Below are 22,121 nucleotides of genomic sequence, written 5' to 3'. Positions count from 1 at the left end.
TCACTTTCAATGGTTTATTGCCAGTGTTACAGAAGTTGACACAAGGTCAGACAGGCGGGAAACCACACCAGAGTTGTAAAAAACACAAAAAACACTTCTAAGATTTTAGTTTACTTCCAAAAGAACCAAAGAGTTGGTCATGGCCAAGCCAGCTGCCCGTTCTAGGAGAGATGAGAGAGGGAGCTGCAGTTTCTGGCACTTGTTGCTCCACCAGGAGGAGACATGGGTGGCTGCTGCTGTTTGAAGCTTGATAACCAAAGAACAGCCATGAGGATGTGCTGGAGCTACCTCAGCATTCAGGACAGAGCCTCCAGTGAGGAGGAGGAGGGAATAACCTGGTCCCCTGATCAGTTTGCCCTCAAGGGCGGAGGCAGGTGTTGCATGAGATGAGCAGACTACAGCATTCCTTCCTCTGCCTCCATCTCACCCACGCGGGCAGGAGCTCACAGCCCAATGGGTTCCAGGAGTTAATAAGCCCTGTTATGAATCACTCTGTGATAGGCCAGATCCCACTCCCCGCAGCGCCAATACAAGGGTTGCCGTTGACTTCAGTGGCAGTAGGATGGGGCTGTAAAGAACCCCCCGTCCTTGAACGGTTCAGCTTCAAAGGGCAGGCTAGGACGGCTGTTGTGACTCACAAGGAGTTTCCCCTTTGCTCCCGGGAGCGTAACGCTGCACCCACGGAATAGTAGTGGCACAGCCTGAACCCACTTGGGTAGGGGAAATGAAAGGAGGGCTGCTGAACCAGCCGGACTTGATGGGCCACTGATCTCCCCAGGTACCTCAGCTCTGCGTGGATATTGGGCCAGGCTCCAAAGCATACCAGGGTCAGGCATTTTAGGCTTCAGCAAAGTCCTGGCAGGATGGGGTCCCCTCTCAGAGAGTTACGGCAGAACCCGCGCTCCCATGGTACCAGAAGCAAGAGCGGGGAAATTCACTGCCCTCTAACCACCATACAAAGCCACTTGGCAGCGTTGCCCCCTCTTCTAACACAGGTGCTGCTCGTGCACAGGTGCTTTCGCTCTCTGGACCCGGCAGCCCATCCACCCCCCCTCCCCCAAGGGCACCCTGCCACTCAGCAAAACAGATTTCACCCCTCACGCCACTGTTGTTGCTATGTCTGGGCAATGTCCACGCCGCTCCAGCTTCTTCACCCCTGAGATGCTGGCATTTTCCAGAGGACCAGCCCAAATAAGGCCTCAGGAGGACACGTTCAGTTACAGAGTCTCCGAAGGGTTGATTCAGGTTGAGGAGCGGATAGTATCAGTGCACACAGAGTTGCAGCCCTGGCTAAACCCCTAGTCAAGACACCTGTGCTTACACTGGAATGTGCCTCAGCCTGCCAATAATATGCAAGCTCATAGCAGCCACGCCCTACACGCAGAGCCCCTCCCCTCTCCTGACAAGCTGCATTGGGAGATTTGCCTCCTCAGGATACTTACAGGAAGACCAGAAATTAAGGTTATGTTGTAGCAGTGACCCTGTGTGCCCCAGGGGGAGGTGCCCAGAGAGACCCACTTACTATAACTGGAGGAAGCAGTGACTGAGGAGGCGCACCTAGGCAGCTGAATACGCAAAGGGAAATTACTGCATAGCCCACTAGACTACCCCTGAGACCATACGGCCACCTATGCCCTTCCTCCATCTCCCTTGCTTCCCACCCCACGGCCAGCAACACAAACATACGCAAAGGGAATTTACCTTAACAAGAGGGGAGGGGAGCTGTAGCCCAAAACTCAGGTCAGCTCCATCCAAAGAAAAGTGCTTCTTCACCTGCAACACCTCTAAACACTGTGGAAGTGCAGAGGGGTCTTCAACCACGGGTCTCTGGCCATGCAGCAGCATAGAGCAATAGCTACCAGCCCAGACCGCTGCTCTGCTATCCATCCATTATCAGTGCAAAAATCACCAGCCGGGGGTGGGTGTGTGTGAGAACCTAGTAGGTCTTTTTCATCTGCAGCATCTATGGTGCTATATGTGATCAGGATATTAAGAGTTCCTTCTTCAGCCATCAAGCCCAAGTCACCCCCTGACACAATCCTCCCCATCCTGTCTAGAGAGCGTGACCTGTACATACAGCACACCATGGTACCATAGCAACCACAGCAATTATGCCATGTAAATCCACGGGGTCACAGAGACAGAGAGAGTTGCTACAACAACTAGGACACTCAAGGACAGGAACAAACCATGGGCTTTTGTGTGTGTGTGTGTGAGATGTGGGAGCAGGAACCAGAATGTACCACTTGTTGTGGCTAGAGGAAACTTGAGAAGAGTGCCTCCTAAAAAAGAAAAATCTTACATTTTGCGTTTGCAAAGATTTATTCAATTAAATTGCTTAAATAAGTTAATCAACTTAATCTAAAGCAGGAAACTATTTATCCAGCTATGTAGCTAGGGAGGACCACTCTTTTGAGAATTAAAGACAGCGTCTAGCCTACAATTCGGTGAGTCTGCATGACTGGACAGGACATCAGTAACTAGAGTCTAGATTTATTCCCATTGCCTTCTTGGTTTGTTATGCTCTTTCCTGATCTCTCTCCACACACACCCACACAACAATAAACACCACACAAACGTCTATACAGGGCTGTTTGACCTGTGATCATCTGAAAGAGGAAGATTTCTAAAGGAGTATGAGTAAGACTGTAAATACCAACTAGCACTTCTAGTGGACCTACGAAGCGCAGGCCTCAAAATGGGTAGGACTGAGGGAGAACAGACTTCATCGTCCCAATGGGGAAATGGAGGCAGAGAGATTAAGGTTCAGAAAAGCATATATTGAGACACGTAGGCCCTGATTTGCAGACATGCTGCACACCCACAACTCCAGATGAAGTGATTGGGGACTGTGGATACTCAGCACCTCTGAATGTCAGATCCAAGATGATTCATATTGGGCCACTGAAAACTAAAGCACCACGAAATAAGAATCAGAGATCGCTTCTGAGTCTGCTGCCTGATTGACTTGTCCAAAGCCCCACAGTGAGTTTATGCAGAACAGAGCCAAAGTCTCCTCGCACTCTGGACAGGAAGAGGTTTTCAAAGCTAACCTCATTGTTTTTAGGACATCTCCCTCCACACTAATGAGATTTGGCAAATCTCAATCACATGTGTGGGGACCTGAGGGAAGGGTTGTGGGGAGAGAGACTTAATTCATATTTTAAGGCTCCCCCTTCCCCCCACATAGTGGTACATTCCATTGCCTTAAAAAAAAAAATAAAAAAACAACAGCCTATTGGTATATTCTTACTCCCCAGGCTCAGGATGCCAGTATTTGGGGGAATTACAGGCGAAGGGGGTGCAAATGAGGCTCACTAGAGCAGTGGCCAGATCCAGAGCCTATGGAGCACAGCTGTTCACTCTGCAGCTGCTCGAGCCAGCAGGCAGGTGTATAAAATGACCTGGGGGAGATACACTCCATTTTGCCTCTTCTCTCCCCTCACTGGCTGGAGGGGGAATAGATTCTATCTCTTGCCAGGTGAGAGAGTCCCAGGAAAGACTCTAGAACCCCGAACTGGAGCTTTCAATCTACATGCTTCTTTAAGACTCTGTGGGGCTGCCCTGCCCCTCAAATGATGAGTGCCTCCTTGCCCACTCTCTCCAGGGATATTGCCACCCACCCCTCATTCCCCCTGGCTCTCCTTAGCATCAGCTTTGAAGAAGTTGGGGGGGTCAAAACTCTGGCTGTCCTGGCCCCCTGCATGGGGGATTTAGAGCTTCCTGAAGGAGTTGGGATCAGGGAAGAGTGGTGAGTTTGGATAGCATGGGCAGCAGGATAAACTGGACATCAACTCCTGCTGGGTTCACACCTCTCCTCTCCCAACACAAAGCAGGCGCTTCTGCACATGTCCCTGGGGAGAGACCACATGAGCTCATGACATGTAGGAAAGTGGGAATCTGCCCCACAGCAGCTCTGCCTCTCCCTCCACCCTCAAGAAGACACAGTTACAAACAAGGATGTAATCTTATAAAAGACACAGAATGGATACGGCTACATGTCACTTTGCAAACAAGAAATGTGATCCCACCCCTCTCCCCCACAAGCCAGCTGCCCCAGACTTTGTCCCTGTCCCCACCCCCACCCCGCCTCCAGACTGAGCTAGCTCATGTAGACTCCACCCGAAGCCTAGGATCCAATTATTTGCCCGGACCATGTCTCGTGCTTTGTGTGCGGGGCCAGGTTGGTGAGCACCACCTCCACAGCCTGGAACTTCTGGTTCTTGGGTGGAATGGGGCAAATTTTGTATGTGACCTCGTCTCCTTCCATGGGGACGTACTCCCCCTCGATGCTGGAAGAGAGGAAGACATGGTAGATAGTTAGGGGCTGAAACGAGACCGAAGCCAAAAAAATAATCAGGCAGTAGTGATGTCCTTGGTCACAGGCTGCTCTTGAGGGAGTGGGGACAAATGCTTCATTCCTGAAGACCTGACATCAGCTGTGCCCTTTCTATAGGGGTGGAAAGAGCTGCAGTGATAGCCCCTCCTCTCCCTGACTACAGGATGACGCCATGAGGGACTCTGGCACCATGATGAGTCCCATTATCTGGGGTCCTTCAATGGGGCAAAAGCAAGTTCACGCCTCTGGCATTCAGGCCTCTGACTCTGTGGGTCCCTTGGAAATCCCAGCCTTAATAAATGTTTTGCTGTGGTGGGACACAAGATCCAGACTTTGGGAAGAGGTTTTACCCCCAGGACAGGTACTGCCCAACCAGCAGCCGCGTGTGCACTTCGCTGACACACACTGTGCCTCCAACCTAGAGAGCCCAGTTTTGGAAAGGAGCAGGCTTCAAAGTGGAGTCGGCCCATCCCTCCCCACTGCAGATTTTAGCCAGTCCTAGGCCTCCATAACCAATCTCATCAGCTAGCCCTCGTGCCCCAGTTAACACCAGGCATCATGGCTATTTGTATGATGTGAACACATCTCCACAACAAACTGACCTGAGATCCTGCTGGCTCCCAGAGCCCAAAGTCACTTCTCACAGGCCCCAAACAGCCATCAAGTGGCAACAATTTCTGGTCATTCCCATCTATTGTTACCAGTGACCTCCACATTAAAGGATCCTGTCCCATTCGCAGTGGGACAGCGGCAGGGAGGGAGAGGAGGGGGGGCAGGAACCCCTTCATTCATCCAGTCCTACTAGACCTAGCGATGCCCTCACGGTGAAAGGTTCTATATCCCACTCCCCGCAGGACTCACTCAGACACGTGTACAAATATGTCCTCTGTGCCGTTCTCTGGAGTGATGAAGCCGTGGCCCTGGGAGCGCGAGAACTGCTTACAGACGCCCTTGAAGACAGGGCCAGCGGAGGCACGAGCTGTCCTAGGGAAGGAGAGAGGAGTGGGGAAGAGGTGAAGTAGCCTCACAGTTGGCACCACAAGAGACACCATTAGGCAGTGCCACTTAAAGGAGCCAGACCAATCAGTCTCACCACATCTTTAGCCCAGGAGAGGGTTGTGTCGCCACTTTTCTAAACAAAATGGTGTCCCTTACCATGAAGATCATGGTCTTGTGTTCTTGTGACTGGTGCTCTTAATACCAGAGTTAGACCTGCACACTTGGGATAAAGAAGGGAGAGTTTGTTTGAAAGTGTCAGTTGTTTACAGGGTCTTCTGGTTGCCATGGATGCCACTCAGTTTAGCAGGACGGACACCGTTAATCACGATCTCTCGGAAGATCAAGGTTGCAATTACAACCAGGAGGCAGATTTTTAGGACCCTCTCCTCTGCCAGAAGCGGCTCTCCACAACGGACAATCCCAAACCCAGGCAGGAATCAAAGACATTGTATCGCTTCTATTGTTATCCCCACTGTCTGGCAAAGGCCTGTCAGACCCAGGTATTGGTGGCGCTGCAGCGGAGAGGTAGGCGGTGGAAGAGGAGAAGGTTGGGTCAGAAATCAGTCAGTTATTTACAGAATTAACAGACCGTAGCCAGGCAATAGCCTCCTTTCAAGGGGGGCAGGTAGATCAGTCACTATGCGACTGAAAGGGCTGGGCCCCCTATGCCACACAGAGCACTTCTCTCAACCTCTGCGGCACATGGCGCGGGGGCGGGGGGGCTCAGCCATGCACTCACCATGTCAAGTGGCCACTGGCTAGGGAGGCAGCAGCCCAGGGTGCAACATGTTAAAGTGGCACCTCTGGAATAGCACTCTGAGTGCCGATCACCCACCAACGTGCCAGTCCCAGACAGCTCTTCACCAACCCTGGGGCATCTGCCTATCTGTTCCCCCATGGCTGCTAAGGGGCAGCTCCCATTTTTACTCAGTAGAGGGGGAGGAGTGTATGAGGGAGGGGTCCTTGGCAGCCTAGAATCCTTCATGTCCGTTACCTCAGGACCTCCTTTGAAGCATCACTAACTAGTGCAGAGGGTTCTAGGAGGGAGGGGGGCTGAAGTTAAAAGCACCTGCCGTGCGCTTTTGAGTGGGTACCAATCCCTCTGTTTAGGGGAGGGGACGACAGGAGGGAACCAGCTGGGTGGGTGGAAGTAAGGGAGCTACTTGTGGAGGCATCAGATCCCCTCCTTGCCTAGGGCGCCCAGGGACACGGGTCTGAGTTTGCTCACCATGAGCATTGTTGGCGTGTAACAGTACGTGCATGCCCACACATACCCCTGTGCAGAGACCACAGGGCGAGTGCCAGCTCAGTTACACATAAGCTGTTCCCCCGTCTGCAGCACACACTCAAAAACACACTCCGCATGGCCCTGCCTCCCCTGGCTTCCTACTCCTTATGTGTATGCATCATCCAGGTCAGCACAGCTCCGGGAATGCCTGCTTGTCTCTGAACTACTGTGGTTGAACCAGCAAAGGGAGACCGCCCCAGTGGGTGTCTGGGTGTGATCATATACACACAGTAGCTACAATCTCTCCCATTGCTCCCCCACATTGGAGCAGTCCACAGGATTTTTATACTCTGCCCTATTGCCCCTTGTGCAGGGACCGCCCTGTCCGACCCTCAGCAGCATAAGCCAGATACTTACGCAGAGTATGTTCTGGTTCTTTTGGTGGGGAGGGGGCTGGGCAGGTCCCGGAGGAGAAGATTGCCCCGCTCCCAGATCCGACTTCCCTCCCGGTGAAAGGGGAAGGTGGGCCAGACAGGCGACTTCGGGGAGTGGAGGGTTGGGACTGTCGGAGGGGTGGTTGGGTCTGACGACATGGCGTGGCTGGCGGGATGAGCCGTCGTTTGGAGGGGAGAGTGGCAACAGGAAGGAGAGAGCGAGCTCACAATTTTGGCTCTTACTTCAACCTATGGTACAAAGCAGAGAAAGAGACGGTGTAACATACAGGGAACAGACTGTGTGATCTGCAGCCCATTGCCCCCCTCTCTCTCATAGGATGAGCAGGGCCAGGCCTGGCTGGTGCTTGAGTTGGAGATCAGCAAGGAAAAGCTGGGTGCTGTAGAGGTGGCGTTGGCAACATGGTAGGCGGTGGCGTTCCCTGTGAGTCCGTACAGACCCCCCCAAGCCCCAGCGTGCTGTAACAGCACGGAGGTGCCGCCAGTGCTTCAAGCGGGCAGGGTGGGAATGGGTCGCAGACCCTGGGGACAAGGGAGGTTGTTGTTGTTTTTAAAATCAAGCTGGGTCACAGTGGGGCATGCTTTAAGCACAGCTTTTTACAACAGCTCCTGTGTTGTATCGCTCCTGCAGCCCCCAGACTGGGCTCCACACCCCCACAGACACAGGCACAATACACTCACCACACACACACACCCCAGGATCGCCCCTCCCCACTGGAACCCACACTGTTCTCACAAGAGGGGAGGACAAAGGAGGAAGTGGAAACTACCCAGCGGCTCTGGGTGGCCCCAATTCCTCCTCTGCTCCTGGGAGCAATAGGATGGCTCCGCCCCCATCCCTCCCTGCGGCATCCAGCCTGGGAAGGGGTAGAGGGAATCCTGTTCCCACCCCTCACTGGTCTGGGAAAGGGAGGTAAAGAATAGCTCAGTGGTTTGAGCATTGGCCTGCTAAACCTAAGGTTGTGAGTTCAATCCTTGAGGGGGCCATTTGGGGCAAAAATTGGGGATTGGTCCCCCTTTGAGCAGGGGGTTGGACTAGATGACCTCCTGAGGTCCCTTTGGATTCTGTGAATTACTACTCCTAGCCTGAAACCCCAGGAGCTGCAGGAGGAGCAGAGGTGAGGGTGGGGCCAGAATCAGTTGCTGGGCAAGCGAATGGGCACATAGGGGGGTGATAAGACCCCCCACATACGTTTGTCAGATCACTTAAGCATTGGGTACAGTTTGTGATCCGAGGTGGAAAAAAAAAATCAAGGTCTTCCCCCCCTTGTGGTTAGAAAATATCTGTCTGTGGCTGCTGCTGCAGGGCCCCATGTTGTTGGAGAGATGGGCCCCACACAAAAAGCTACTAGGCTGGATGGAGCTGCAAGAACTCCCGCTGGCTGCCCATTTGACACAATTTTATTGACTTTGCTGTCGTCTTGAGGGACCTGTCTCCAATTCCTTTACTGCTGAGAGTCAGAGCTGCGGCAGGGATCAAAACCTTGTCACTTCTGCTTGAAGGAACCTTCAGATATTCGCTATGTATGTGCTGGGGAGGAATTCACTAGGCAAGTTGTAGGGAAAATTTAGGAGGATTTAGCTCCACTACCCCCATTGCAATTAATGTGAGCTGTGCAACTAAGTCCCCTAGTAGGCTTTGAAAATCTCATCATATAGAACAGAGCTACAGGTAACTCCCACTGGTTAGACCTATGGGGTGGGACTTTTCAGATGTGATTTAGGCCAGGGCTATGCTTGAAACTTTTGCGAGTACAGTAAATTCAGTCAGGGGTGGGATTTTTGTGTGACATTTCTATACCAGCAAAAGGCCTAGTGTAGCAGTGTTTGTACCAGCATAAAAGTTGGTAGTAAATATTAACTTTATGATTTATAGTGTTAAACTCTCATAATTGTTATATGCTAACCAAAGTCCCTTTTATGTTGTGAATCAATATATTTAGTGCCTTATATCTACTGAAACGGAAAAGTACTTTGTCCTTCAATCAAACCTAATGGGTGAAGGAAACACTGAATTCAGTAATGGAACGTGTATAATCTTTTACCCTGACTTTACTAATATAGCCAGACACCCAGGGAAGGGACCCCTCAGAACTAATGAAAGGTACCTACAGAAGTATGTTATAATAAATAAGACTGGGTAATTGGTAAGGAGTGCTTGCCATCTAATTATGTTCTCTGAGCAATAAGAGGTACTTGTGATTGCAAACGTTTTCTGTAAGGGGTGAAATAATGACCCACTGAAAGGTGTCTTTAAACTCATTAAGAACTGCCAGTTGCCACAGCTGTCAGTAATAATGACCAGATCAGAAAGCCCTTTAGTTTAACTCAGCCATGGAACCTGGGACAGCCATGACAGAAACGCCATAAGTAATTAGTTCAGATAAGGTATCAAAAGCAGAACAGGGTGAAACTAATCATGGGAAAGTATTTTTCCCTCCAAAAAGGGAAAAATTCTTTGTCTCACACCCTATAAAGAGACAGAGGTTTGGGGAGTTAGACTGGGAATGAACGCTGCCAGCATTCCAGCAGGTACAGAGGAAGGGCCCAACTACCTTCTCTTCACTATCTACAGGGGATGGGAAGACGTTTTCTTTCTGTATCCTGTGCAGTGCTGTATGAATCTCTGATTAAATAATTCCATTGGAGCCAGTTATTCTGACATTTTCTACTGTTATTACATTCCAGCACACCACAAAGTGCTTTTATCAGTGTAGCTTATTTTGCTTTGGGAACCAGTATAAGCTCTACTGGCAAAAACACTCCTTTGCCAATTTAAGCTGCATCCACCCCAGGGGGGTTTGCCAGCATAGCTATACCAACACACCTTTTCTGGTGTAGACCTAGCCTAAGGAGCAAAACTCCCGTTGGTTTTCAGTGGGTGTTGAGCATCCAAATCTCTTTGGCACTTTTGAAAATCTCTCCCATTTTTTTCTAAATCCCATGAGTGGATTCAAGAGGTGAGTATGGGCACAATGCTCCCCCGTCTCTGCTGGGATCTACGTGCTACCGGAATACGAATAAGAGTTTCTGTACTAGCATTCAGAAATGTATCTGCTGTTGGAGGAAACAAACCTTTATCCTCCCTCCCAACCCATTGCCATAAGCTTTGTGAACATCAAGGCACGTAGAACGGGCCAAACTCAAAATTAGCCAAAGGAAAGTAAACCCCATGGAAGCTGTTCGATTGAATAGAATCCTCTCCGTTTTTGTTCTGTCATCCCAGATTCACGCTGTGCCTCACAAACTGGCATTGACTTCAACTACATTGTTGTCACCACCTCTTTCTTTTAACAGACTTCTCCATTTCCGTTGCCCTCCCACTTAATCTCCTACTGCTAAGCTAATCGTCTCAAGTTATTTTTCCCCACACCAGAAAGAAACAGCTAGAACAGAATCTAGTGATGGTTCTGTAAGATGAGGTACCCGTGCACCATCCTTCCTCTTCTATCAGGGGCTTACCCAGTCATTTTCCATATGCTGGAAAGCCCCAGAAGGGCCCCTCAAGGATACTCAGGCAATAGAAAGTCACAATGTAGTTGTGGAACCCCCCATCACTGGAGGTGTTTAAGAACAGGCTGGACAGACACCTGTCGGGGTGATCTAGGTTCCTTGGTCCTGCCTCAGTGCAAGGCGCTGGGCTAGATGAACTTTCAAGGTCCCTTTCAGCCCTACATTTCTGTGATTCTATGTTTTTCCAAGGGAAACATGCTGCAGAGTGACTATTCACCAGACTCCCTGCTCTGCCTGGCCATGCCCAGGCACAGAACATCTTAACTGAGCCAGAGAGATTCCAACTTTTAAATAAACCTGCATCAGTTTATTGCTTTAGAAAAGTTGTGCTTTTCCTGGGACTTGGCAATACAACATTGACCTGCCCTCTCTGCCACTGATCTACTGCGTGACCCCAGGAAAGTCACTTCACCTCCCTGTCTGTGCCTCCATTTCCCCTCCTACCCTTTGCCTCAGCCATTTACAAAGTAAGTTCTTCAGAACAAGGACTCTGTGTTGCTGTACAGCGTCTAGCACAACTGGGCCCCCCATCTCAGTCAGGGCAGTAGATAATAACATAATGCTAATGCTAACACTAACAATTCATTTTGATTTGAACCACAGAGCAGAAGTGGATATTGAGAGTTGACTCCACACCCTGATTCCCTTTTTTGGGAGCACAGTGTTTGTTTCCCCGGATGTTACTCAATCCACCTTGCACAGACGGAAGTAGTTTCTCTCTCTAGTTTCCCACTGTAAAGGTTTCAATGCAGATTTTAAACTCCTCTATGCCTGCTGATGTCAGGTGGCTCTTCAGAAAGACGTATGATCTGGACAAACTGGAGAAATGGTCTGAAGTAAATAGGATGAAATTCAAAAAGGACAAATGCAAAGTACTCCACTAGGAAGGAACAATCAGTTGCACATATACAAAATAGGAAATGACTGCCTAGGAAGCAGTACTGTGGAAAGGGATCTGGAGGTCATAGTGGATCGCAAGCTAAATATGAGTCAACAAGCAAACATCATTCCTGGATGTATGAGCAGGAGTATTGTAAGCAAGACACAAGAACAGGTTTCAGAGTAACAGCCGTGTTAGTCTGTATTCGCAAAAAGAAAAGGAGTACTTGTGGCACCTTAGAGACTAACCAATTTATTTGAGCATGAGCTTTCGTGAGCTACAGCTCACTTCATCAGATGCATACCGTGGAAACTGCAGCAGACTTTATATATACACAGAGAATATGAAACAATACCTCCTCCCACCCCACTGTCCTGCTGGTAATAGCTTATCATCAGGTTAGGCCATTTCCAGCACAAATCGTGAGAAAACCTGGATTTGTCTCTAAGGTGCCACAAGTACTCCTTTTCTTTTTGCGAAGACACAAGAAATAATTCTTCCGCTCTACTCCGTGCTGATTAGGCCTCAACTGGAGTATTGCGTCCAGTTCTTGGTGCCACATTTCAGGAAGGATGTGGACAAGTTGGAGAAAGTCCAGAGAAGAGCAACAAAAATGATTAAAGGTCTACAAAACATGACCTATGAGGGAAGATTGAAAAAATTGGTTTGCTTAGTTTGGAGAAACAGAAGAGTGAAAGGGGACATGATAACAGTTTTCAAGTTCACAAAAGGTTGTTACAAGGAGGAGGGAGAAAAGTTGTTGTTCTTAACCTCTGAAGATAGGACGAGAAGCAATGGGCTTAAATTGCAGCAAGGGTGGTTTAGGTTGGACATTAGGAAAAACTTCCTAACTGTCAGAGTGGTTAAGCACTGGAATAAATTGCCTAGGGAGGTTGTGAAATCTCCATCATTGGGGATTTTTAAGAGTAGGTTGAACAAACACCATCAGGGATGGTCTAGATCAGGGGTCGGCAACCTATGGCACGCATGCCAAAGACGGCACACTGCTGCCTGCCGGGTCCCAGCCGCCGGCACTGCTCAGCCCACTGCCGAACCCAGGCCGGGACCCCAGGAGGCAGCAGCGTGCCTTTAAAAATCTTGCCCGCCCAGCCCACTCTTCTCCGCTGCCCCCCCAGCGGGGGCAGGGTGAAGAAGCCTGGTCCTGCCAGCTGCTGCTGCAGGGCAGGCAAGCTCCCCCATCCCCTGCCTCTTCTCCCAGCATGCTGGGTTCCTGCCCCGCCTCCTCTCCCTCCCTGCTGCCAATCAGCTGATGGCCTTTGTGCAGGAGGGGGAGAAGTGGAGCCGCAGCGTGCTCGTGGCTCCAGGGAGGAGACGGAGAAGAGGTCGGGACAAGGCCTTGGGGAAGGGGGCTGGAGTCAGGGCATATCCCCTCCAGCCCCCTGCTCGTGAGCTGCTCTGGGCAGGGGGCTGGGAGCACCCCCACGACCCTAGTCCACCCCCACAGCTCTCTGCCCTGACCCCTGCACCGCCCGCAGGACCCCAGCCCTCTACCCTGACTCCTGCACCCTCCTCACACACCCCCAGCCTCCTGCCCTGACTCCTGCATCCCCCATACATACACAGCCCCCCAACCCCATGCCCTGACTGTTGCACCCACCACAGTCTCACCCCCACCCTGAGCACCAAACGGGAGCTCCTGCACCCTCCCCCCCACATTCCTACCTGCACCCCTCGCACCAAATGGGAGCTGCCCAGATAAGCACTCCACATTCAAACGTCCTGCCCCAACCCTGAGCCCCCTCCCTCATTCTAGCTCCTGGCCAGACCCTACACCCCAACCCCAGCCTGCTCCTTCACCCCCAGCCCTGTGCTCAGTGCACTCCCACCCTCAGCTCAATGCAGAGAGAGAGAGAGGAAGAGAATGGCTAGAACCAGGGAGAAGGTAGATATGTACCCACTCTACGTGGGCAGGGCCAGGACCCCAGACCGGCAGCGGGCTGAGCGGGGCCAGCAGCCGGGACCTTGGCTGGCAGGAGCCAGCAAAAGGAACCCCAGACCAGCAGCGGGCTGAGTGACAGCAGGCTGAGCTGCTCAGCCCACTGCTGGTCTGGGGTCCCGGCCGCCGGCCCGCTCAGCCCACTTCCGGTCTGGGGTTCTGGTTTGGCAGCCGGGGTCCCAGCAGCAGGCCCTGCTCAGCCTGCTGCCGGCCTAGGTGAATGGAACCCCAGGCTGGCAGCAGGCTGAGCAGGCCAGCGGCGTAAGATCAGCATTTTAATTTAAGTTTAAATGAGGCTTCTTAAACATTTGGAAACCTTGTTTACTTTACATACGACAATAGTTTAGTTATATACTATATAGACTTATAGAGAGAGACCTTCGAAAAAACTTTGAAATGTATTACTGGCACGTGAAACCTTAAATTAAAGTGAATAAATGAAGACTCGGCACACCACTTCTGAAAGGTTGCTGACCCCTGGTCTAGATAATACTTAGTCCTGCCTTGAGTGCAGGGGATTAGACTAGATGACCTCTTGAGGTCCCTTCCAGTTCTGTGATTCTATATATGCAGGAATGCCAACCCCACACATTCAAAAGATCAGGAATCGTGAGATTGGCATAATATGAGAGGTTTAAAAATTGGGGGGGGGGTGGCCTTGTGTTTTTAAACCTTTAGGGTTCATGTTCTCAAGCTTCTGTCTGCTGCCACAAAGGCTAGAAAGTCTCATGTAAAGCAGAGCTTTAAGACAGACAGCAAATTCGGAGAGACAAGCAATTAAATTGCAAGAGTAGGCAACACTCAGATGCCGGACTTTACACTAAGAATGAGAAATCCGATACTGTTGTGGGCGATCTGGCCACAGCTGAAATCAGAATCAGAGCCATTATCAGGATCCCAGAGAGCTAGTTGTTTAGTCATTTTGAAATCACCATGTGAGTGTGATCTCAACTGTTTTGGCACTCGGTCCAATTGCACAGTAGTGCTCGCTCTGATGGCGCAAGAGGCATTTAGAGGGGTTATTTTTGTACATTTCTATCCTGTTGGGCAATTCGGTTGCCTCTGTTTGATGTGTCTATGTGATGTCATCAGGAGGCAGCTGTGGTGGATGCATCACTTCGGGGGTTGTTTTGTTTTTAAGCTGCATTCACTGTATCATGTGGGGAGTGCTCGGCACTTCCCAAGTGGAGGGGCGCCCTGGGCAAATCCCAATGGCAATTTCAGTTGGAGCTGGGGTTCATTTCACACCTCAGACCGTTCTATGGCACTGCATTTAAACTGCTGCCATGGTCCCGCTCAAAGGCCTTTGCTCTGCAGTAGCGAATGAGTGACTCCTAGGTCTCTGGTGCGGTAGACCCCTTCAGAGGTAGCAGCACTGTGGATATGCCAGAGAAGAATGTATTAGCTTTATCTAATCACATGCCTGAAATCATCCCAAACAGAACTTAACTGGCACCAGCTAGGATAAAAGTGACCATGCCATCATGCCGTGGGGGTAAGCGGATTTCCAGGACATGCTCCACGTGAGTAGCTGTCCAGCATAGAATCATAGAACTAGAAGGGACCTCGAGAGGTCATCTAGTCCAGTCCCCTGCTAATTATCTAGAGCATTTCTGACAGGTGTTTGTCCAACCTGCTCTTAAAAATCTCCAATGATGGAGATTCCACAACCTCCCTGGGCAATTTATTCCAGTGCTTAACCACTCTGACAGTTAGGAAGTTTTCCCCTAATGTCCAACCTAAACCTCCTTTGCTGCAATTTAAGCCCATTGCTTCTTGTTCTGGTTGACCTCTAAGGGTAGGACAATTTTTCTTCCTCTTCCTTGTAAGAGCCTTTTACATACTTGAAAACTGTTATGGCCCCTCTCAGTCTTCTGTTTTCCAGACTAAACAAATCCAATTTTTTCTATCTTCCCTCATAGGTCATGCTTTCTAGACCTTCAGTCGTTTTTGTTGCTGTTCTCTGGACTGTCTCCAATTTGTCCACATCCTTCCTGAAATGTGGTGCCCAGAACAATACTCCAGTTGAGGCCTAATTAGAGTGGAGTGGAGCAGAAGAATTACTTCTCGTGTCTTGCTTACAACACAGCACTCCTGCTAATACATCCCAGAATTATGTTTGCTTTTTTTGCAACTGTGTTACACTGTTGACTCATATTTAGCTGTCATCCACTATGACCCCCAGATCCCTTTCCACAGTACTTCTTCCTAGGCAGTCATTTCCCATTTTGTATGTGTGCAACTGATTGTTCCTTTCTAAATGGAGTACTTTGCATTTGTCCTTATTGAATTTCATCCTATTTACTTCAGACCATTCCTCCAGTTTGTCCAGATCATTTTGAATGTTAATCCTATCCTCCAAAGCACTTGCACCATGCTGTGGGCATGGGAAGCAGGGCAGTTGTACAAAGGCTGTGAACATGATGCTGTCAGATTCCAGAAGGAAAAGTCACTTTTGTCCAGGGGAGGGGTGAGAGAAAGATACCACCTGGCTTAGGGGGGCTCATGAGTAGGTGCGGTTTGTGTGTGTTGGGGAACGAGGCTTTGAAAGGCTAGCCTAGCTCCACCCCCCCAATTTGCAATTAAACCACCAGCACCTTCAGCTGGGCTCATTTAACACCCTAGGAAACCCAGAGGTTTGAAATTTGGTTCCAAACTCGTGCATAGCCTCCAGAGGAAGGAACAGAGTCCTTGGTGCACGGATAAAGGGGGTCCCCTCCCCTCCACTCTGAAAAGAGAAGGTGCGGAGGGCTTTGGGGAAGTTTTCTAGATTAGTTCCAGTTTCAGGAAGAAAGAAGCCAAGTGGAGCAGACTCCCCCGCTCCTCCCACAGGTTTTGTTTTCTCTGCAAGTTGCTGAGCCAGAACGCTGCCAGCATTCATCCTGGCTCTGCCCCAGCAGACCTTGTATCCATGCCTTAACCACTTCCCATCTGAACAACGGCCATTGCCACTTGTGATCCCCCCCAAACCTTTTACTCAGCTTCTGTGGGTCCTGAATACTGAGGCCATGCTGCTCTCGTTCTAGGAAGCGGGCCTGGCCTATGCCCAGCATACCAGCAGAGGGATTCTAACGTGGGCACTGCTGTACTGGCAAAGCTGTGCTATAGTCACACTGACACAAGAGGCTTTTGCCAGCACAGCTATGGCAGGCAGAGGTCACAACTCATCATCACTCCCACCCTCTTTGGTGGCTTCCTCGCCACGTTCCTAACTACCCCAGACCATTCTATGGTCCTTCCCCGGCATCCTAGCCATCCTACCACCCCTTCCAAATTCTTTATCCCCTTCACCGACTTCCTGCTGTGATGAACCGAGTGATGCCAACGCCTAACACTGCCCTCTGCTAGGTGGAACCAGAACTGATTGGTGGAGCAGTATTAATGCCCTTGCTCTGGTGAGCCCTCCTGTGGAATAGCGTGTACAGTTCTGGTCACCCACGTTCAGGAAAGATGAATTCAAGCTGGAACAGGTGCAGGGAAGAGTTACTAGGATGACCAGGGGAATGGAGACTGGAAGAGCTTGGCTTGCTGTGTCTAGCAAGAAGGCTGAGAGGGAATATGCTTGATCACTATAAATACATTGCCAGGGAAGGGGAAGGTAAATACCAGGGAGGGTGAAGAGCTTTTTAAGCTAATGATCAATGATGGCACAAGAACAAATGGGTATAAACCTGCCATGAACAAAATTCAGGCTCGAGATTAGACGAAGGCTTCTACCACCCGAGGGGCGAGGTTCTGGAACAGCCTCTGAATAGGAGTTGTGGGGACAAACCACTCAACTAGCTTTAGGAGAGTGCTGGACAAATTTCTGAGTGCGGTTGTAAAATGGGGCTGATTGTAATGGCAGGGGAGAGGGCTCGGCTGCCCCAGGGGCTCACGTCCAGTTGATGTCTTATGTTCCTAAAGCTCATGCATCATGGTGTCAGCAGGTCACCTGTCGGGCTCAGGAAGGGATTCCCCCCACACACACCATACAATGTATTCTGTGAGGGTTTTATTTTAATCGCCTTCCTCTGAAGCATCAGGGATGGTCACCACTGGAGATGAGACGTTGGATGGGTGGAGCCAGCCCAGGGCTCTGAGGTGGTACCAAGCATTCTCTCTCAGGAGCGTGGCTGGCTGGTTCTGGCTCATATGCTCAGGGCCTAACTGATCGCCATAGGCGGGGTTGGGAAGGAATTTTGGCAGGGACCCAGGGTCTTGGGGGTCGGGATTTCGCCTTCCTCTGTAGAGGTGGGTGCAGGTCATTTACCAGGATTATCTGTATATACCTCACAATCATGTCCCTGACATTGTACACCTCGGTCTCTCCTAATCTCTGCTTCTGGCACATAAGAGTCTACTCTCAGATTTTAAGGCCAGAAGGGACCATCATGATCATCTAGGCTGACCTCCTGCACATTTCAGGCCACAGAACCTCACCCACCACTCCTGTAATAGACTGACCCTTATCTATGGCTGAGTTACTGAAGTCCTCAAATCATGATTTAAAGACTTCAGGTTATGGAGACTCTACTTGCAAGTTTAAACTAGAGTAAATGGTGACTTGTACCCCATGCTGCAGAGGAAGGCGGAAAAAAAACAGGGTCTCTGCCAGTCTCCTGTGGGGTCGGTAATACTTTGATTTAATTTCAGTGGTAGACGTAGTGTGAGGGTGCTGGTGGCCTGTGATACACAGCAAAGCATCTAGTCTGACCTTGAGGGTCCCTTCTGGCCTTAAGCTCCGAGTATGATGATGTGTCATAGGCCTTATACTGCTAACTATCTGTGGAGAGTCCTTTAGCTCAGACATAGGGGGCTGTGCTTTTGGAGCAGGATGATCAGCCTTCTTCCCCCCTCATCCCCAGGATGGTCTGAATAGTCATGGTGTGCAGCAGAGAGACAAGAAAGTTCCAAATGGCCACAAATTTGCGATGCTATCCCTTCTCCCAAGAGTGACCAGATGTCCCAGTTTTATAGGGACAGTCCCGATTTTGGGGTCTTTTTCTTATATAGGCTCCTATTACCCCCTACCACCTGTCCCAATTTTTCATACTTGCTCTCTGGTCACCTACTTCTCCCAGCTCCATCCAGCTTTCCTGCCTCCTACCATTCTCCTCTCACTGGAACCAGTCTGGCTCACATCACAGCATTCGCGGGTGGAGGGGGAAAAGACTTTTTGACTGTTTATAGAATGTCATCTAGTTCCACTGAAATGAAACATCAGGATTAGGTAACTTCTTGCAGTGTCACTCCAAAGATTGCACCAGAGCCCTCTGGCTCCTACAGTCGGCAGAGGGGACTATTTCTACTTCCTTCTCCCCTAAGGAAGCAGCAGTTGCTACAAAATGGTGCCGTACATCCTCCTCTGGCCTGCTCCATTCTAAGAGCTACAGGACACATTCAGAGACCCAAGAGCACACCAGTTCTGAAACCTGATCAGATGTGGATTTAGCCCGACAGCCAGATTAAGACAGCAGCACTACAGAGGTGCATCTAGGGTCCCTGTTTCTGGAGTCATGTGATTAAAAAAAGCTGCCCTGTTGATGTAATAAGAGTTTCTAGCCCTTATGGTTTGTTATGCTTGGGTCACATTTAGCAATCTAGAGACATCTGCTGGAGTCTGCCACCATCCTGAAACAGTGGCTCTGAGAAGTGTGAACTGCCCCGAGCTTCTCAGCCAGCTCTGGAAGAACCCTGCTAACATACCCCAATAAGGGATTATGGTTATGACAGGAAAGAGTGTAAGGGGCCCTGCCCTTTCACCCAAGCAGGTAGATCCTGGCTGCTGAGTTAAGTACCAGGGGGACCCCAGCCTGCCACCCCAGCTTCTCCAGAGGGCAAAGACAGAATTCCTGCTGTCCTCTCAAGGTGGGGAAGAAGAGGCCCCATATTGCTGCCCCTGTCTCTCTGGGAAGGGAGTGGGGCCCGCCCCTGCCTTCACCAATCCAAGTGGGGGTGAGGCCACAGGGGCAGAGCTATGAGAGGCCCCATGGCGTGGGGCTATCAGGGCACAATATCTTACTCCAGCCCTCTTTGGACCCAAAACAGAACCCTCTCGCTAAGCTCCCTTTTCTTTTAGTCAAAAAAGCTTTGATTAACCGTCTGACCAGCCCTGCTTGGGGTAAAACAGCAGCACACTGGCAGACCTAGAGGGGAGCCTCAGTAGGGAACACAGATTAGCCAAAGTGCATTGAGAGAGCTGGGTGGAGGAAGAGCACGGCCTCAGGGCTAGAATAGCAGGAAGGGACATAGTCACCTGCACTACAGAGTTTTCTGCTTTGGAGTCTCTTATCCTAATTTTCTTGCATCACTTCATTCCTATTCTGGTGCCTAGACACCACAGATCTGCACCTTCCAGATGTCTAGACGGAGCTATATCGGCAGATGCAAGGACAGTGTCAGGTCTGCAATAGCAGGGGATGCTGCAGCTCACAATTGAAATGCATTGGCAGAGCTGCGCAAGGAAGGTTGCACAGCGCCTGCTTGAGACCAGTGCTTTCAATCCAGTAAAGGACACTGATCAACTCTTATTTTACCTCCTTCCCTTGCTGTCCACCACTTTAGATGCAGCTATGCCATGTTTGCCTTCTCTGAAGAGCTGCATGTAACCAGCCTCCAGGAAGAAGCAACCGTATGGCTTTGCTAGGATACAGCTGGCATTTAGGGTGCTGTGTCTTTGGGGAATGTAGTGTCATATGTCACTAGATCTAGTGACAGATCCCCACCGCTCTCCCCATTCGCTACGCGAGAGGCAGGGAATGGAAGTTCTCAGGAGACCATGCAGCAGCAGCTTTTGGGTATGAATTGAATGCTGTCCAGCCCTAGAGCATGGCAGTGTGGCCAACTCCTGGTTTTATCAGATGACTTGCACTAGTTGATGTTTTGCATAAAGCTCCAGCTGGTGGAGCCAAGAGATTTACGGGAGAATCTCAGCTCTCATTTAAAAGAAAGTTTCTAGCTCTCCTGGTTGCAGAGAAATGTGTGAAAAACACGATGAGAGCGTCACTGAAAGGCTCAGAACCCAGATGGCAAAGAACAAGAACCCAGTATTTGTTATTATTTGAATTTTTTAAGCCACACTCCTGCTTTGAGCACTTGGGGTGATAGCAGTGGAGTAATATCCTGTATAGCCACAGAAGAGATACAGTGTGGAGCGGCACTGCTGGCTTCCCTATCCACATGGACCAGGCCTTCCTCCTGATCTGGGCTAGAGGAGAGGTCTGTCTCCATGCTCAGTTTTGGCCCTGTTGATGGCAATGGGAGCAGGACCCATCCCTCAATCTCTGGCCTCTTTCCTCAAATAGTCAAGAAGGGAGCCAAGTGTGTTGGTGGCTCTTTATAATGAGGACCCTTGTCTGCTAGGAAATTAGCTGACACCCCCTCCAACCCACCACAAGTCATTACACATGGACCATAGAACAGCCAGCAGCTTTGAGTCACTGCCAGTTCGGGGGTCACTTGAGCCAGCAGCCGAGAAGCAACAGGCTGGGTGTCGTATTAGTCCCCTCAGCCATCCAGAGCAACGTACGACCTTCTCTTTGGGCAGCAGAGGCAGAAAAAGGCTACGCCACGGGGAGGACGTGTGCAGCACCGAGTGGCACAATCCCAACAGAGCACCTTCCCTGCCTGCCCTAAGCCCCGCAGGAAGCAAGGCAGTGCAGTACTCAAGGCTGAAATCGTGTTGTGCACGTACAGACAAGTCCTAGCCCCCCCGACAACGCCCTCCACCCTCTGCTAGTCAGGCACACTTCCAGTATGGAGGGACCAGGAGGGACCAGAACTAACTGGAGGCAGGTGCAGGGCCTGGTATCCTGCACTCTCTCTCTCTCTCTCTCTCTCTCTCTCTCTCTCTCTCTCTCTCTCTCTCACACACACACACACACACACACACACACACAGAGAGTCCCTCAGTGCAAGAAGCAGCCCCATGGGGGATGTCAGACTAAATGAAGGAGCTTTGAGTGCCCCAAGATCTCCCACACTGGGAGATCACTCAGATCAGTCTGAAATAAACTGACTGCTCCCACCCCACCCTTCTTCTGGCATCCAAACTCTAACAGTGTCCAAGGGCTCCCTCTGCCCCCACACTCAGATCCTGCCCTCAGACTCAGGAAGAGGTGCGGAGGAGAGATCAGAAGAGCAAGCTGGATTTCCTGGGGCGTACAGTGATCTCCAAGAAGTGGCATGTCTCTCATTGCTGGATAATGGCACTTCATTACTTTGTGCCACAAACCAGCTTAGGCAGCTTGTTTCAATGCAGCCAGCCCACCTCAGAACTGTCCCCGAGCTCTCATTTGGACTATCAGTGCCCTCCAGTGACCCACTCCCATTGAGGGCTTGTCCTCTCCCTGCCAAGAGTCTCACAAAGGGCACCACCAGATTGTCTATCGGACCCTTATACTTGGAGACTCCATCGCTAAGGGAGTCTGCAAACAAGCCTCACTGGATGATCCTCTTTGTTCCTAGACTTTAAGCCAACACCTGCCTTTCTCTCCCCCCTCCCACCCGGCTGCCCCTGGTTTTCAGATCAGCCCCCGCAGCAGCAATTTCTCACCTCCTCTGCTTCTGCCAGGCTCTTGCTAAATCCAAGTCTCGATCCCCAAGGATGGTTTGTGCCCCAGCAACAGCGTTGCCTCCCTCCTGTCTGATCCTGTGGCCTAAGACGGCCCCTCCACCCTTCCTATGTATGTTCACCTCCCCTCCCACACACAACACTGAGCCCAGCTCTGGCAGAGGGACAGCTTCCTATCTCTGTGAAACACCACCCAGCA

General features: G+C 50.6%; 1 protein-coding gene across 1 annotated transcript; it reads right to left on the bottom strand.

The window, feature by feature from the left end:
• Positions 1-22,054, bottom strand: CSDC2 (cold shock domain containing C2). Its single transcript, XM_077830790.1, has 4 exons — positions 21,905-22,054; positions 6,984-7,249; positions 5,201-5,323; positions 1-4,292 (listed from the first exon to the last, which is right to left on the bottom strand). The coding sequence occupies exons 2-4, from the start codon at positions 7,157-7,159 to the stop codon at positions 4,130-4,132; spliced, it is 462 nt and encodes a 153-aa protein (XP_077686916.1). The 5' UTR covers positions 7,160-7,249; positions 21,905-22,054; the 3' UTR covers positions 1-4,129.
• Between the last annotated feature and the right edge of the window lie 67 nt (positions 22,055-22,121).

The sequence above is a fragment of the Eretmochelys imbricata genome, chromosome 1, assembly GCF_965152235.1.
Source record: "Eretmochelys imbricata isolate rEreImb1 chromosome 1, rEreImb1.hap1, whole genome shotgun sequence".
NCBI lineage: Eukaryota > Metazoa > Chordata > Testudines > Cheloniidae > Eretmochelys > Eretmochelys imbricata.
The sequence above is the reverse complement of the archived record's forward strand: the minus strand, read 5'-3'. Positions and strand labels throughout refer to the sequence as shown.